The following is a 19,062-nucleotide window of genomic DNA, read 5'->3' as shown; positions in this document are numbered from 1 at the left end:
CTGTCTGGAGGGCAGACAAATGCTATGGGAAATACTAGACAAACAGAACGAGTTAGGGTTAAAATCAGAACTTAACATGGTAATTTGCAATAAATGTGAAAGAATTTCTTAACATTTCTATATTAAAATCATAAGGGTTGCAGCTAAGCAATACTTGCATTATTAATAAGTCTGTCACTTATATTTTTCATTTACTTTATCCTATAAAATGCCAAACCTATTTTTAAAATATGGACAGCAAGTTGACAAAGCTCAAAGTGATGCCTTTCATACAGCTTTTTTGTCTGACCAACAGTCCAAAACCTAAATAAAATTACTTGGCAATAATATAAAACAGAAATAATTAGCAAATCATCACATTTTGGAAGGCCAGTATTACATAATAATGTAGATCGATTGATTGATTGGTTTGTTTATTTAAGTGTGATGCACTTAATTGTACCCAGCCCACATGGGCTTATAAGACACTGACATGTACAAATGCATGGTTTCCAGAAATGTACAGTGCCAACATCTATTCTATCAATTGGGTTAAAACCACAGATTATACTATGCAACTTTCGCCATAGGCTGAGTAGTATTATTCACTTACTATTTCATCATTATTTTAAATCACAGAACGTTCTACTGCAGTAGCTCAATAACAAATCCATCTAAATCATGAGAACATGATTATGAGAGATGATAAACACTGAGATCTAATTATCTGTCCAGCTATGAGTCATCCTTCAATGCCATTAAGAGAGCTCACAAAGGTAATTTAATTGCTTTGCATTTACTAAGTCTTTGCATTAAGACTTGCAGCAAACATCCTATGGTGATTGCTATCATTCAGTTCTGCTGATTAAATACTTCTTTTCTACTGATAGCACTGAGTTAAAAATACCATTGTTGGATGGAAAGGGATCCCATTCGAATCATTCGTGATGTTTATCGAGTCTCTCTGAGCTCTCATCCTGACTGTCAAGGGAACCGGCCCCTCGCATCGCCTCCTGCCATCCTCTGCGCTTCCTCTACACCAGTGTCCAACTTCGAAACCACTCAACAAGCTGATTAATGCCTGTCACCACTCCTGCCACGACAGGAAGACCTGCTGTAGAGCACGGTCATCTTGGCTGAAGCAGCACTTCACGTTCGCTCTCAGAAAGGACAAACAGGTTCGGGAAAAGCACGCAAATGAATGTGTGCTCATGTCAGGAGGTGGACTAGTGCAGGAAAAACAGGGCATAGCAGGAAATGCATTGTTATCGTCAACAGAAGAGCAAGACAGCAAGACGCGGACCAAATATAAACCACCTTTAAATCTAAACATTAAATCTTCAGTGTCAGGCGTCTCTATTTTAACACACAATTGACCATTGAGAAAAAACTGGTGTCCCAACTACTGCCAAGGTTCATCCCAATGTCATACTTCAGAGGAGAAAGCTGTTTATCTTCTGCTGGTGTGTCTAAGAAAAGAAAGCCAGACAGACTACTCAAAAGTATGCAGTAAGTGATATATACACCACGACACAGCAAGTACAACGATAAGGAAAACTGTAATGCTACAACACTATGGACTAGAAATCTGTGGCATTCAACTTCGATGATTACTATTTATGGCTAAATGAAGCAGTGACAGGAGGGCTGTGAGGGGTTTGGATGACAGCTTGAGATGATGCAGCTCGTACATCGGATTACAGAGTAAGAGCACAAAGAAAAGGAAATCTTGCAGTACACGGTATTCATGCTGCAGACTTGTTTTTACAAAGCAGCAACTTTCAAATATTGGCTGTGAGGTGAGAAACCATGTTGTGCCAGGATAGGATGTGAAGCTAAATGAACACGTGGTGAGAAGAGAGCACAGAAACACTTGGCAGAAGTACAAATAGTACTGACAGTACTTTGGCTGTCATTCATTAGGACTGTAAACAAAACAGGGTCTAGTCTTGCATGAGATACATGTGCAGAAAAAGATATAAGAACCAGAATTACCACCTCGCATTGTATGTCTCCATCAACCAGTCAAGCTGCTTTTTACACCCATATCTGTCCAAACTCATGTGGCCATGACAGTAGATAACGCTTCAAATGTTGCTGCAAAGACGGTACATATTCTAAAACATGAATGCTTCACACTCATCTTAAACCTGGCAGCACAGAAGATCTATACAATCAGCACAGCTTCAAGGCGGACACCCAAGTAATGTCACTAATTTAGTATCTGACTAAATGTCTCCTTTTTTGTTTCTGAGTTATTGTGATGACTAATGGCCAGAAAAGTCTTGTTGCAGAACATAATGATGTCACAGTGAAACTGTCCTTTTGGATATAAAATGTCAATATTTTTTCCTTTTCCACATTTGTGTGAAATTTTGTCATAATTAGCATAGGTTATGGCAAAAAATGGTTTTACAAGGTCACAGTGACCTTTCACCTTTGACCACTAAGTTCTAATCAGTTCATCTTTGAGTCCAGGTGGACATTTGTGCCAAATTTGAGGAAACTCCCTTAAGGTGTTCTTAAGATAACAGAGGGCTGACCCTAAAATATAAAAGTTCAGCTCTTTCAACTTTTTTATTCACTTTTTACACTTTTGTGTTCAGTCACGTTTTATGTAAATGATCAAAGGTTGAGTTGACATTCAGTGTTACTCACCCTTACACATTGTGTGTTTCTTCCAAATGTGTCAAGGGTACAACCTCATAAAACAATTTCAAAGCTATGTTTTAAGTAATTTAAAAAAAAGCATTGTTTACATCCATGTTTACAGGCTTGCAGTCTTGTCGCATTACTACCACCTTTAGATCAGGTGGGTTTCCCTTATATCAGTTTATCTGTGGCAGCCCACCAGAATTAAAACATCTGCTACCATGTTTTGATTTTCAGAGCTGGACCGTTCATTAGAAGTGCTGTTAGAATATGCTGTATATAGCGTTTGGATATTTAATGTTCTACATTTTAGCAGTGCAGAAAGAAGTCCTCATGTATAGATCTGATCTGATCAGCTCTAATCAGATCGACTGATGATTTATCCGCCCAGCGACACCCACTGGGCACTGGATGTATAATGTGTAATGCCGAACTGTCTGATACAAACGGAATTCCTTGGACAGTTGGCTGCTACATGAATAAAGCATTTCAAAAGTCATGTTCGGCCCCAAGGCATATCCTAAAATAACGCCCATAATGATGACTTCCGACAGATGGTAACAACTAAGAGCCAAGTGACTGGGTTCAATATGTGTGATGTTTTAGATTCAGAGCGTTGTAGATTCCTTGGAAATGAAACACAGAACCGGCAAACCAAGATGAGACGGCAAAGTGACCACTGAGATAAATGATTCAGGCTGAAATAGGCTGGCACATTTGCCACTTTTCGTTTTTGAACCAACCTGTTCTGGACTCAAACCTGACTGGGCACATCGGTAATCATCAGGAGTGACTTGACGAGTTCTGACAAATACCAACTGCCTTAAAACTCCAAACAGAGCAGAAGTCCTGCCCACCTTTGTTAAGATCTAATCGATTCCAGAGAAGCCAGGTTCAAAGGTTTGAAGGGACCACAATAATTACATAACAGGCTGAATTTGAACCAACACCAAGGTGCACAGTGCATTCTGTTTAATGGTCAAACCACTACTCTGCATCTCTGACAACAAACTATAGAGACCGACATACCTGCTAAATTATTACATGTAAGCCCTAAAACACTTATTTTTACTAAATTCTTTGTTTCATTGCTGTTGAGTTCACTTATGATCATTCCAAGTTCACATGATTAAAACAGTCCTATTAAGGCATAAGAAAGACTCTCTATAAACACACATCTGCATATGCTGAGTCTGTAGGCAACAGGACAAGATTTTGGCATTAGAACTGTTCTGGTTTCAGTTTGTAGTCTGAGTAGGCTAGTTTTGCCCAATCAAGTTTGAACGGTCCCTGTGGAGAGGCGTAACGTAATGGCCAAAAACTCGGAACCCATCAGCTATCATCTAACAACCAGTAGGCTAAATATTAGCTTTTTTAAAAATTGCTATTCTTACAGATCTGCCTATTAAGATTAGCCAAAATGTATGGTGCATGGAAGAGAAAGTCTTGGGTCTGATATCCGAACGTCAAATCAGCCCAAGGTTTCCAGGAAGCTTTGAAGCCAATTTTCATAGTGGCCAAACAGTGGAATTACAACTTCCTGGTTGGTCACGTGATGCCATTAGGCCTAAAAAGACATTTTTGCCATAGACTAATATAGGGAAAGAGACATCAGTAAATTAGTGGATACATTTTTTTTGAGTGTCACAACCTCCACATTTGATCTTTTCAATATCATTTTGACGGTCTAGAAGAGCTGCATGATTATGCAATTTTTATCCCCATTCCAGTTAACGGAGGGCTAAACTGGCAGTTAGGAGCTCGGCTGACAAAAGTCTGTACAGTTCCAGTGATAGAGAAGATCTGGGCAATTTTACATCCAGGAATACCAACTATTTTTGGCTTAATGTACCACTGAGCAATTTTTATAGGAATAAATGGAGCCGGTCCTCGAACACTGTATGTAGTCCTCTTTATACATACATGATCAACCGGAAATTTTGGCCCTCGCCCCCAAAGGATCATCGTCATCAGACCGATAGCTGATGGGCTCTGACACTGCATAACAAACAGCCAGATAAATGCCCTAAATTTAAACTGTTTCTGGTTCAAGAGTTCTGTTATCACTTAGGAAAATAGAAGTGAGAAGTTGCATAAGCAAGCTTTGAGTCCAGCTGTCGTCTCCTCCTCCTCCTCACATTCCCGTCGTCCAGTTGTTTAAGCCTCACTTGGGGCAAGACATCAATCATCAAGACAGAGTGCCAATGAACTCAGCCATTGGGAGAGTGAGTTGCTGGTGTGTGCACATTTGGACATTTGGGTTTGATTACCCAAATGTCCAAATGAGAGTATATCCTTGTCATATTGAGCTATAACGGCAGCATTATCAAATATATGTATGCATTTGGTAAAAAAGAAAAACTAAGTTATTGTGTTGAAGTGGATTTGTAATGTTTTGTTAGATGCAGTAGACTGTCAATAAAGTTAATCACAATAAGGGGGGCATTGGTTACATTTTACTGCGTTATAGCACAAACTTTTCAGAAAGCATGTGTGTGTGAGGTTCGGGGGGTTTCTGCAGCAGCAGCAGCAGCAGCAGCAGCAGTTACTTTTTCTTGAAATTCAAGCTCACACCCACAGGAATTTCAAGATCCTCGAAATCATAACAGCTCTCAAAACTTCAGGCCAACACAGATTGAGGGGGATGAATGAGAAACTTCTCTCAGTGTTGCTGCAGTCTCTGCAGTTACGAGATTCCCAACGGACCTTTGAAGTTTCCTTTAAAGGTTGGTTGGTTGTTCTAGTGGGGACGTCTGGTTCATGTCTGTGCATTCAGACAAGCAGGCCAGTACAACAACATAACGAAAATGTAGATGTTTGTATAATTACATTGGAAAAAGAAGAATCTGTCCCAGAGCCACACTGACTCATGTATAACTGGATTTCTACTACCTTGAATTGTTTATATTCTAGATGACCAAAAAGAGTTTCCATACAGTTCTAGCCATCCCTCCAAACAGTGGCGCCAACAACAGGTGGTTACAATCACAGCAGAACACCACCAGGTCATTATTCATGGGGTAAAGCTATACCTCTGCCTCACACACACATTCTCTCTCTCTCTCTCTCTCTCTCTCACACACACACACACACACACACACCCTAAAAGGATTTTTTTCTCTTTGACCGGTTCCTTTAACACCCTGTTACCTATGCTACTTTATTTATTATAGAAACAGGGTCGCTGGGGTGTAATTGTTTTTTAAATCTTGACCCTCACCAAAGATACAATCACAGCAAATTTGATGAGCAAAATGTAAATCCGCCTTAAAAATAATGTGTTGAGGGACTGTCACAAATTCACATTTTCACAACTTAGTTTAGTTTCTGGTGTTAATTTTTTTTTTTTTAAGAAAACATGCTTTTCAAACCCCAACAGCAGGATTGGGGTTCAGAAAAATTAAAATTAACAAGAAACACAACTATTTTAAAAAAACTACTTGCAATATATTGCCATTTATTCTTAAAGTACCTGATATCTCCTGCACTTTTGCATCAGAAGTAATTTTGTGATATTAAATGTGATTAAGAAATTCAAGGAAAAAAGCAACTAGACATAATTTTGAGAATTAGGTTTACTTCTTTGTAGGTACACCACTTAAAAGTGGTGCCTATAGTAGTTGAATAAAAACAAAGTCTTTTTTCCAACTTAAAAGATTGAAAGAACAAAATCCAGTTTTTCCTTCCTTCAGATTTCTTCATGCATCCCTCTGTTCGTGCCAAACTCCTCCCTTACCTATTTTGGAGTGAGTAACTGTAATGCCCCCTCATAAATAATGAACTGTCCCTCATTGAATTGCATCATAAGAGCCGCAACATAATGTCTGTTTCCTCAGTGGGAAGGTGAAATAGTCATAAAAACCTTACTTCATTCACAACAGCAGCGCCACATTTCACTCCCTCTGTTTCCACTCACTGAAAGCATGCTGCAATTACAAACTGTTGACAACTTTCACACTGGGCAGAAACCAGTACAACCACAGAAAACAGGGCCACCACGTTGGTGGTAGTCGCCAATAGGTATTAACCCACTTCTATCCCCACAGCCGTGTCATTGCATCACAGTTTGAGTAGTTTGAGTAACATTTTCCCTCTCTGTCACTAGGAAACGACATATCATATTACCTGCTAGCTTCAGCTAGCTAACATAACGTACATTAGAATACAGTTAGCTAAATGGAAAATACTTTCTAGTCAGGTTGTTGTTAAAGAAATGCATAAAAGAAGGTAAATAGGTGGATAGTATGGAAGTCACGGGTTCAATTTTCTGTCACAAACTGTTATGTGTCCACGAGAAAGACACTATTAACTTTAATTCAGTTAGTCACACATGAGGAGACGTTACGTTACATTTCTGCTATAACAGTCTCTGTGTACATAACTGACTTTTTTTTAACAATTAACGTTACATGCTGAATTTTTAAGACGCGCAGCCTCTTGTTATGACCTTAATTTGAGGTGTGTGTCCCCCCTTCATCACTCACCTGTCCTGAAGCGCAGGTCATCGTCGTGCTCGGAGCCAAACTCTCGGAGCAGGGACAGGAAGAGGATACCGAAGGCGTTCTGGATCCCGAACACCGACCCGTTACACCACATGGCGGCCAGCATGACCATCCAGCCCCAGCCCCCCTCCGGGTGCACGAACTCTACCTCCTCCGCGGTCTGCTCCGGTACGGTCACCCTGCTGTCCCCGTTCTTCTCCTTCTTCTCCTCCTCCATCCCCTTCACCTCTTCGGGCACGGGCACCACATCCGAACCCGCCGCATCACCTTCTGCCATGTTGGACCCTTCTGTCATTGTGGTTATGTCAAATTTAAATTTAACTGCAAGGACACGACAGCAGTTTTTTTTTTTTTTTTTAATGTAAAGGTATGTGACGCCTACAAGGACGGAGATAAGAAAAATGTCAAGTCAAACTATGGGTATTTTTGAGCTATGTCTTTCCAGTTAAGATAAAGTCGCATCCACTGAGGTGAAACTGTGGTCAGAGACTCTCCGCAGCATCTGCTCCAGTAGCTGTCAAACAGCGGCTGTTGCAGTGTTATAAATAGACAATGCGAGGGGGGCGGGGCTCCGGGGAATCCTGCAGCTGATTGGTGGCCGTCTTTCCACCGTGACGATGAGTATGTAATTTCAGACAGTATTTTACTTTAGTGCGGATGTTTTGCACAACTGGTGATAAAAAAACTAACGCATATATACAGTCTAGTGTCCCCCTCCTCTTTTGCAGCTCCCTCGTTGCAGTGAGGAAAGGTTTCACTTCCCCTTTCCAGCTGCTAAAAATAGACAAACTGCAAGGCAAGCAGATGGACAGACTTGCAAGAGGTCATGTGCAGTGCGCAGAATATCACAGGAAAAGTAGAAGTGAGTGAGCTGTGACTGGAAGATTATAAGACAAAGAAACCAGGAAAAAACAAAACTGGAATTTTAAAAAACAGACTTAATATGATCTCCTTTAGCCCTTTGAAACCTTAGCAAGTTGGCTTTCTTTCTTTCAAAAACATGGGATTGATATGTGCCCCTCGCCATCAACATTGAACACATTGCATCAAATGGACCTGTGTTGCACTGAGCACTTTAATATTACATACTTCAACGCCTAGGCTAATTTGTATGCAACTCCTTTTATTTCTTGTTCCTAACTTACGGTTTTTAGATCTAGTTTTAACAGGGTTTTTTTTAAAACATTTTTTTAGATAGACAGTTATTTATACATATATATTTAATTTTTTTGTTATCCCAGCCCACTGCTGCAGTTACGTACGAAAAATGAAAAAGTAAAAGACAAAAAGAGACAAGAAAATAACAGTTAGAAAGACATAACATAAAATAACTTTAAATATAGAATTATAAGAATGATTAATATAGTATATATCCAGACTTTTTTTTTTCCTTTTTTGTGGATAATCTCCCAACAGCTATTTGTAAAGGTTGTTTTGGTTTTTTTTTGCAATTTTCTGTACATCTTTCTTGTCTCTGCCTTTTCCCCATGTTTTCATGAGAAGGATTTAACCAATTTTATCAAGTTCCATAGGTTTAAATGAAAACCAAAATTGATGCTGATCCATATTCTAAAGGGTTAAAATAAACCCACTTTATTCAGTATAATTAATTTTTGGTCACTAGACGGAGAGATAAGCCTCCACTACAAGCTGCATCCACACTAATACACAGCCTAACCCAAGACAGTGCAAAGGATTTCTGCTGCGGATGAACACGTGTCCACCCAGACACTGAACTAGTATGACTCAGATTTAATTCAGTAAATTGGATTGAGAAAAAGTGAAAAAATATTACATTACCAAATTTGTGTTACCCTGCAGGGTAATGTTGTTCCAATTTTCTGCTGGTAAGCAATAACCTAATAGGTCGCCTACTGAGGATTAGTTGTGCTTTCAGCTGTCAGACAGCAAACTCTTGTGGTGTTACAGTGTAATGAGATCTGGTTCACGAAGGATTTACTGCACAGCATTCAAGAAAAGTATTTCCTTTTTAAAGATTTCAAGGGATTTTTTTTTTTTTATGGTATTTTGTCTTTTATCATTTTAAGAAACAACACACTGGAATTAATTTAAACATCACTAAATTTGAAGTGTAGTGTTGTGAGAATTACACACAGCCTTAATTATTAAGCCTCTACTGATCCCAAATCCCCAAAATGCTTTTATAAGATTGAGTCCACAAACAGATTTAAACATCATTTTCAAAAAAGCACCTATGTGCGAAGTAATCTACTCCCCATGGAGTCAAAATAACTATTTGTGATAGTGATTTTTAATCGTAGAAACATAAACATATCATTCAATAATGTATGCTTTGTCCTGATTGTGGTTTGAACCTCACTTGTGTATGTAATTTACCATTCCTGCGTGTTTTGTCACACCAGCGATCGCTTTTAAGCTGAAACCTGTCCATTTCCATTTTTACCCATATTTAATAAATGCACTTTTCTGGATGCCGGTGTTCTCATTCTTTAATAATCCTAGAAACAGAAACATTAACTACTGCCTAACTTAACTATTTAATTTTGTATTTTATCTTTTATTGAGCTGTGTATCTTATTTTATTGTTTTCAGTTTTTTTAATTTTTAGTTCATATGAATTATCCTGCTTTTTTGTATTATTTGTGATTATTTTACATTTTTTCACAACTGGGCCTGTGACAATTAACAAAACTGATTTCACATTATTTGGAAAGAATATAATTAGTTTGACTTTATGATGGGAACATAAGCTAAATCAAAAGTCATACGGGGAACCAATACAAGGACTGTTTTGGATACATACACTGGGCACCTCAGCCCCTAAAGGTCTACATGAGGATTTTGACATGTGGCCTTTTCTGTAAATTTGTAAATATGTATGTAATCTATTGTTTCTCCACAGTTGTCTGTCTTCTTTGTTTTTCGTGTTTTTCAGTGTGTATATTCTCCCTACATTGATACCTATTTGTTAATTGGAGGCACCTCTTATAGTATTATATGACAGCTTTTAAGCTTGAACCGTTTTGGAATACTAACTATTATGAGTTGCAAGCTATTGTTGTTTTGTGTAGATACACGATATACGCACATCTTTCATTGTGTGCTGTCTTGTGTGTTGGACACAATACAATTATAGAATCTTCATATTGATTGTCAAATTTAATATTTTTTGGATATATTCTGTGCATGTACTAATGTATAGACACTGTTATTTATCTACACACAAACTTGTGTGATACAGAGAATATACTTTATTGAAGATGTCTTCTTTTTTTATCTTTACACACTATATATACTATTTGTTCTCACTACTTCTAATGTGATGTATATATTTGTATTTACTCCCTCATCCATGATCAAGTGACCTCAGCTGTTCTTTGAGTCAGGTGATTGTTGACGTGTATTAAAGATGGTGACTCACTAGAAGACATCTAAATCTGAGGAAGAGCGTTTTTAGCTCAAAACATCATTTATTTTCACAGAATAAAATCCTTTAAGGGGAGCTCACCGGTGTGCGGACCTCTTCAACCAATACAAGACAACTTTTTCTAAAAAGCTCTAAACAGCCTGATATAGTTTAGAGCTGGATTTATTTTCTTAAAGTGAGTCATGCCAGTGAAATTACTCACTTATACAAGAAAATTCTGCAAATTCCAGGCAGACTTCCCTTGCAACTGCCATCAGGTCACATTTCTTGGACTTTTTTTCCTGATGCTCGCGTGGTTTTTCCAGCGAGCTCATGATGCTCAGGACAAACACGTATCTTAAAGTCACATGGAAAAGAGGACAGGAACAAAAGAGGCAGCAATAAAGAATCTGCCTCCTCTGTGCCTGGAGCCGCACTGACAGTAAAATCTGGCAACAATGAGCGCACGATCAGTCTTACAAACAAGGTGACTGTCCTGTCCTACAGTGATGGACACTGACAGGTACGGGACAGTCATCTGTGTGGACACGAAGTGACCTCAGCTCTCCACTTTGGCCACTTTGGGTGCCTGTCCGGCCTGCTCTTCAGCGACCACCTCTCCCCTCCTCTTCCTCAGGCCCTTCATCTTACGTGTCTGCAGCTTGGACAGATCCTGCTTCTGCATGTGCACCCGGCCAAACTTGGTGCCAAAGGCATCATGGGAAATGTTCTTCTTCTTCTTGGGCTGCAATAGTGATAGTAATAGTGATATTAGTTTTTGCACACAGTGGTTTGTGTGGGATCGACACTCTCTTGTATTGACAGATTCATTTTTAAAGGGACATCAGCTGTTCTTTTCTACAAGGGACAATGACGGTTATTTGTTAGCTGGTCCATCATCTGAGTGTATGTTTTCAACACACTTACTTTACATCTACATCCATTAGAAACTGTCCAGACAGTTCTTTCCTAAAATTCAAATATTTCTATATAAACTTTAGGGGTTAAAAAAAAGGATTAAAAAATGTAGATTGAACATTGTTGGGCTGCAAAAGCATGGGTGTATAGTGAGGGTTAGTGGGGTGTACAGTAAGCACAGGTCAGACTGTTAAGGGTTAAGCTCAGTCTGACAGAGTAGAGTGTGAGGTATCCCAAAATGGTAACCATAGAGGTTCAACCTTCACATTTATGTAACGCTGTAGTCTTTCCTCTGGCGCCATCCTCTGGACAAACTCTGCATGTTTTCAGTCTTAAGTGTCACTTTTTTTCATCTATCAAGTTTGTTTTTGGTTTGTAATAAGAAGTGCAGCTTTATGAGGCCATTAAAGTGGCCAGAATGGTCTTTTAGTATTAATAATTTGTTCATATGCAGGGACAACTTAAAATAGCAGGGAGAAAGCCCCTTTTAGGATCTGATATCCAACATTTTTATTTAATTCCCATTTCCCACCCAGAGTTTAACTTAATTTCATTTATCTATTTAATTATTTTACCTGCCCGGTCAGGCGAGTTAGACAGAAATCTACTTGTTCAAAGGCAATTTTGAGTTCGCCTACACAAATTGTTTTATTGGCAGTCATCAAAGACTTAAGATAATTGTTATTTTAAAAAAAAGACGCTGTTTTATCCACCTTGCTCTCAAAGTTGCGGCAAACTGTGCAAAACATAGTTGGAGTTTAGCCCACTTCCCCTAACAACAACCAACCAAACGCCTATTTCCAGTATAAATGAAAGTGTGCCCATTTGGTGCTGAGCATGTGCTTCTCTCAACAGAGATAAGAAGGAAGCGAAATGATCACTCCTTCTGCCGTCATCAGCTCCACTAGAAAATGATGTGTTAAAGTATTATTTTTTAATCACTTGCAGCAAGTAACTGGGCAATAAGGTTACTAGATTTACTACCCTGACGAGGCATTTTACTTGCCCACGGCAATCCTTCTTATTAAGACCTGCCAATAAAGTAAAGCTGAGAGAGTCTGAAGAGATGTTTTTACCTTCAGAGCTTTAGGCTGTCTGTGAGATAACTTGTACAAGTCATCTGAGGCCAGATGTGTTCTTCTTATGACAAAGTCAAACGATGGGCCGATTTCCTCGAGCTCAATCCTTGGCGTGCGGCACCCAGACTTCTTCAACAGACACCTACAAAAACCCATAACATCAATATCTCTGCTGTTGAGGGTGTTAGCAGAGAAAATATGTGTGGCTGGTGTATAACAAAACTTCAATTTGTCTCTAAAAAGGATCAAAACACGACTTGGTTACTCTTGGTAACTTTGTTACTCTGACCGATCTAAATGTAAACTTTTCTTAATCAAATTTTCAACCAAATCTACTTCACTTGTAGCTGCGCATGTAGATTTTCCCATCCAGGGCTGTGAAGTGCAGCACATGTTCCAGACCTGCCAGACGCACCGCAGACACAGTGGGACCTCTGAAGAAGTCTGACAGGTGGGGCAAAGAAACGGACAAAGACTTTTATCAGCAGTAAAACAAAAACAAACCGTTTCCATCTGAACTATATCTAGAGACACATTCAGCGAGCGTGATCGGTGTGTACCTATGAGCAGACTCTTCAGACGTTTGTGTTCGTTGTCTGTGTCAAAAGCTTCCCCTGCAAACACCAGCATCGGTTTGGTCCCCTCAGGACATTTGCTGGTCTGCAAAAGAGAAACACAAAAGATTTTAGGAGACAATGTGGTTATAACCAAGACCTCTCTTATTCACTGGAAGACAGGACAAAAAAATGATGTGATGGCATGTAGCTACGAAACCAAACAAAGAAGGTTGAAAAAATATGTTTTTTTCCTTTGAATATGAATAGAGTCCCTTTCATACATTGTTTTCTGGCAAACAGCTGCATGTTCAGCCCACAGACACTCAATGAAAACCTTTCTTAAATAAATTTAGACAAGGAGGAGTGTGGTCTTGCATACTGGTTTAGTTGCCATAGTAATACAGCAGTTCAGTCCGTAACGTTGGTTTAATGACGTTCAGTTTTCTGATCTAATGATCTATTGACTGATTTGTACAGATCCTTCATCACACTTTGACTGAAGAGACTGAAAATCTAATTTCCAGGAGCAGATATTAGCTGAACAACTGAAACCTGTTACCTTGATGTCACTCAGAGAGACAAACTTCTCAACTCCAAGTTCGATCATATCCAGCACATGAAAGTCAAACAGACGACCTGCAAACAAACCAAAGGAAACAATATCACACACACACACACACACACACACACACACACACACACACACCATGTACACTTCTTAGAGAAAAAGAATGATAGTCAACAGAAAGAAGGATTTCTCCTTTTCATACATTAAGGTCAGCTAATTAGTGATAAGATTTAGTGACAGTATATTGATACTGGGTAACAGGATAAGACAGGGCACCTTTACAGTTAGCACGTGCTGATTCTTCATTACTACATAAAATATGTTGTGACACACTGAAAGTCAAAAATTTACTGTACATTCAATTGAAGATACACATACAGATAATATTAGAACTGATCTTTCAAGGTATGTATAAACCCGAGTGAGCGATACAGAGAGAGTGAGAGAGAATTTACCAAATATAAGGTTGTTGGGTCGTTTCTTGTTGTGGGAGCCGAACAGAAACAGAGAGCAGTCGGTCTTCTTGGAGAAAAATTCCTGATAAAGAGTTCAAATAATTAGTAATAAAACTGAAAACATAGCAAGAGATTTAATAGTAATTAAGCATTTGGGTTGTTACTGTTTCTTGTACACTTACCAGTGACGTTGAGTCCTCAAACGGCCGCGTTATGTTCTTCCTGAGAAACAAATACAGATTTTATACACTTGGTTACTTCAACACGTTTCCTAACGTTCATAGATAATTAACAGGTTTTACTTCACACTAAAGATCATTTTTAATTCTTAAATCCCACTCAAATTCAGCTTTGATTTGATATCTAATTCGATCTGCCAAATTCAGCAATGATTTTACAACAAATACTTTTTGTTTGTTTTTTGCTATCAACACCCATTCTGAGTTTCATTCTCAGTGGGAGAAAAAACACAAAAAATAGTGTACATGGACTAAGTAAAAATTAGTAAAAAAATAAAATAGTAAATATATGTGTGTGTGTGTGTGTGTACTGGTAAAAAAAAACCACAAAATCGTTATTTAAAATGCTCAGCTTTTTGTTATATTTAAATGCATTTTTATTTCACTATAATTCATTTTTATTTTTAGAATGTAGAATGACTTTGCCCAAGGAAAACAAAGCACAATTACATGTATCAGTAATTAGTAATATCACCTACTTCTTGTACAGCACAGCACTGGGCTTCTTCAATGAATACTGCAGGAAAAAAAAGATTTCTTGTTGGAATGAATCATTGAAAAGCAGCGTCCTGGTGTCCTCGCTAAGCTTTCCAACAAGTCAATTTTATCATTTCAGAAGTCGGAGTATCATCTAGTGGGCTGCGGAAATGCTGCCAACTGGTTAGTTTAAATAAAAATTTCTAGAGGTTATTTACAGAGCTTGTTATCTTTATAAATGTGCTCAAGACTTCACATTAATAAAAAAAATGTCAACCTAAACCGCATAATTTCAGTGACGAGTTTTGCTTGAAAACAACCACACCAATCACGACATATCATCTCACCCCCGTGCTTTGCCGCTGTTCGCTGGCTAACTTTGCCTGGGTTACAGTGACACAAAATGGATTAGTCTTCAAAACAGAAACGTGATGTGAGAGACAATCCTGCGCCACTAAAAGCTCCAAAGCATGTGGTGAGAATATGACCCTGAATACATCGAATCTGGATCCATAATGGCAGACAGCGATGCTGGGTGAGTGTCATGTATTTTTGGAAGGTGATACTCTGAATTTTTCAGAAGTGGACCTAACGTTGCATAACGTCGACAACCCTCCTGCGCGCCAAACAGACAGATTCACACAATGACAATCAGGTGAAGTGACAGGTGCCTGGTGCTGCTTTCAAAGACATACATTGAAACCGCAGGTGAGAAATGGACTAAAATAGACTCCAAAAGCATTTCTAATACCTCACGATCCATTTAGTTATTATAATTCAGATGCAGCGGATTACGTGAGGTGAACCTGTATTGGATGTAGCTGAATTTTTAGACTGATATGTCTCTTTATATAGGGACAAACAAGTTTCATTGGGTTGGTTTTTCTATTTTGGATAATTTCACATTGAAATTAAACACAAAAAACATTTTGAAAAGGAGCTACTAAAATCACTTATACAGAAGAACACACAGTGTTGTCGTGTCTACCATTATCAACATCTTTTTTGAGCTCGATAAAGAGGACTATTAAACCTTAAAAGCAACAGCATCTGTGTGATTTCAGCCATGTCTTGAGGGTCTTTTTTTTACCGTGTGCATCACCAGTTTACTTACTATGTCCTTGAGGGCCTGTGTGATGGTTTGACTGGTGTTCCCTCCTTTCATGATCATGGCAGTTTTCACATCCTCACTCAGCTTGGGTGCTCTGCTCTCCAAGAAACGCTTGGCGCGCTTTGTCTTGGGTTTTCTGAGGACAGAGACAAACACAGGACAGGATGACAAACTGCCAGGGCTGCTCACTGCTACACAGAAAAAAAAGTTGTTTAACTCACAACATGTGACAGGATTTAGGAGTTGTTCATTATGTGATATCACTAGTTATTAGTGGCAAATGTACTATACAAATTACAATCTCACCAGTTTTAAATGATTAAAGCAAGAGAAAACATCATATTAATCCTCTTTTAATCTAGCATTTGGCATTGATGTCTATCCTTAACTTAAATTAAATACAAGAAATTAAACATAAAACTGTTTAAAAGAGTTAACTGCACTTGAGAGAATCCACACTGTTGTTGAATGGACTAGCTGATGTATATATAATCTACTCTGAAGGAAATGCATCCTAATTATGCTCATTAGTCTTTGATAAAATAATTTCTTCACTGTTCATAATACTGTTGTATTTCTTGGGCTAAATGTGCATAACATTATTTTAGGTTACTTAATAATGTAATAAAAGTTAAAGGAGCAATTAGTTCATTAAAAAAATACAAATAAACGAATATTTAAAATATTTGTCAATTTCAGACATATCTTGACTAACAGCTGCATGACAAAGGTAAACAACAACAATCGCCTAACATAATAATTGATATCTTCCCTTTGTTGGCAAATTAAATAAGAACAAACTCTCTCCATTTATGTGCTAATATATATATAAACATGGTTTGATATAAGGATATAATCAGACAATTAAGTTAAAGATGGCTACTTTTCATAGGGTTGCTGGGAAATTATTGCCTTCATCTATCTGGGACACACCATCTAAACATCTCTGCCACAGAGAAGAAGCTCTGACCAGCTATTGAGAGCCACTGTATTTTGGCTTGTAAATCACCAGCATTAATTTCACTGAAATCAGGGGTCAACAGAATATGGGCCTGGCTTGTTATTAGGGCTGATATTTGGCATTTTGCAGATTATCTGTATCAGTGTTTTATTTTGATGATTGCAGATTAAATTAATGAAAAGGTGTGCACACACTCAACCAACACCAGGGACTCTGCAATACATGCAAATAAAGTATCAGCACAGAAGGAACTTCACTTTGTAAAACGTCAGGGAGCTATTTTTATTTATTCATTTTTTAAATTTTTCACTTGACTTTTTAAAAAAAATGCTGGGAACTTGCTGTATATGATGTTGAAAGTTTCAGTTTTTATAGAAAATTTCCTAAAGGCATTTTAACAAAGTTTTGTGTTGGAGTTTGTTATATTCCGAATTGTAAATATTGACATAAGGATTTTAATTTTTATTGTAAATGCATATGGATTCCAAAACCGGTTATTGGTCTCAATAACGATTAATAATCAGTGTCAATGTCTGCCCTGAAAAATCAATATCGGTCGACCCCTATAACTCAATGCTAAACAAACCGCAATGGACAGTAACAGCTAGTCTACCTGTGTAAGGGTCACTCCGTGTATAACTCAGCAGCCTTCTCTTCTCATAGGTGCATTTAAACTACTATATGTGGTTAACTTACTCCAGTTAAATGCTGTGACTGAACACCAGCTTGACATAAAGTGGTTTGTACTAAAACTCACCAAAACAACCGGATAAACAAAACAATTTCCCTCACTGCATTAATAAAGCATTTCTATTCTTTTCTAAGTTCAACTTCTCATTTTGAAAGCAAGAATTTCTGTCTGTAACTCCAGCTAATGTTAGCCGCCATGCTAGGCTAAAGTTAGCGGTCTAAACAAAGTTAGTTTCATGAATACTGGGCAAAAAAAATACATACAGCCACTAAAGCACAATAAATGTTGAATAAAATAACGCCAGACTTACACTACACCGTCTAACTGCGTCATTTTTGGGTCTTTCCTCGTGTCCCTTCCAGCAGCACGAGCACTGACGCTCGAGGATCCTCCACGTGAATACCAGCGGCGGAAGACAACAGTGGTTATTTTCTTCTTCGTTGGTAAAAGAGTAGCTGTTTTCCTGCTTTAAGTGAATCACCGCCATCTAGTGTCGAAACTCCCCCAAAACTCCTGTCCACAGCACAGACTGTCCAGCAGAGGAGCTGCAGGCTGAATTATCCACAGACCTTTGAGTGCTGACATGCATGTGAACCATAAACTGTATAAATACAGCGTCATAATATGTACAACCTAAATATATAATAACATTTAACAGTACTTAATGTGAAACCCAGGTGTAAGTCAGTGCTACCGCAGGCTCTTTGTGTCCTGGGTGTTATGTGCAGGTTGCTATATGTCAGAACAAATCCATGTTAAGTATAACATGCAAGGATTCTGTTATAAACATTATTACATACATGAAATTGATATAATTATGAATATGGTTTTCTGGACCTTTGTCCTTATTTTCTTGTATATTTTTTGCTAATCCTCCCCACTTTTTGAAACAAGAGCATTTTCTAATCACATTTTACTAATTTCTTGCAATTTGTGGGACATGTCTTGCCAAGTTGGTCATTGCCTCAATCAATTACCTTAGGAAAAAAAAACCTGACAAGTCCAGGTTTCAAAGAGTTAAAAGAACTACATGCTTATCTGGCACCCACTTTGTTATACATACTTGGTTTACTGGTTCCTGTTGTCTGCTGGGAAGGGCAGTACTTAAAAAGCAGAAATGTAAAAGTGAAAGGATGTGGGATTTGTGTCTTTCTCTCCGATAGCATTGTTTCTTTGCATCTCTCCAGGAAAGACACTTTTGGTTGACCCTGCTTGTTTCCGTGTGTCTAAGGAAAACTGTTGCAGCTGCATGAATTATCTAACAAAGAGGTTTTTTTTTCTTTTTTTCTTTAGACGAGCCTACATGCAGATTTTATTCAAAGCAGCTGCTCTCCACTCAGAGAGCGATCAGTATACTCACCGTCCACCAGGTGGTAGCTTGCACACTGAAGTGAAAGGTCACACTCATGTTGGTATGATGATGGCTTAGTAACAAGGTGAAAGGTGAAAATGCGCTTTTGGTCGGCGAGTCAAATGTTCAGTCAA

The 19,062-nt window shown here is 38.4% G+C and overlaps 2 protein-coding genes across 2 annotated transcripts in view; both read right to left on the bottom strand.

The window, feature by feature from the left end:
- The window catches only part of slc16a10 (solute carrier family 16 member 10), a 51,344-nt gene extending 40,935 nt beyond the window's left edge, over positions 1-10,409 (bottom strand). Inside the window, exon 1 of the mRNA XM_042503340.2 lies at positions 7,116-10,409. Coding sequence (XP_042359274.1) covers positions 7,116-7,428 — 313 coding nt within the window. The 5' untranslated portion in view covers positions 7,429-10,409. The remainder of the gene's footprint in view (positions 1-7,115) is intronic.
- Positions 10,410-10,551: 142 nt separating this feature from the next.
- On the bottom strand, positions 10,552-18,039 carry rpf2 (ribosome production factor 2 homolog). Its single transcript, XM_042503059.2, has 10 exons — positions 17,888-18,039; positions 15,929-16,061; positions 14,817-14,854; positions 14,281-14,320; positions 14,099-14,180; positions 13,635-13,711; positions 13,079-13,178; positions 12,860-12,962; positions 12,516-12,660; positions 10,552-11,266 (listed from the first exon to the last, which is right to left on the bottom strand). Exons 1-10 carry the CDS (start codon positions 17,908-17,910, stop codon positions 11,081-11,083), a joined length of 927 nt encoding a protein of 308 aa, XP_042358993.2. The 5' UTR covers positions 17,911-18,039; the 3' UTR covers positions 10,552-11,080.
- Between the last annotated feature and the right edge of the window lie 1,023 nt (positions 18,040-19,062).

The sequence above is a fragment of the Plectropomus leopardus genome, chromosome 16, assembly GCF_026936395.1.
Source record: "Plectropomus leopardus strain MGB_pleo_1.0 chromosome 16, ASM2693639v1, whole genome shotgun sequence".
In the NCBI taxonomy this organism is placed as follows: Eukaryota; Metazoa; Chordata; class Actinopteri; order Perciformes; family Serranidae; genus Plectropomus; species Plectropomus leopardus.
This window is presented reverse-complemented; position numbering and strand designations above follow the sequence as displayed.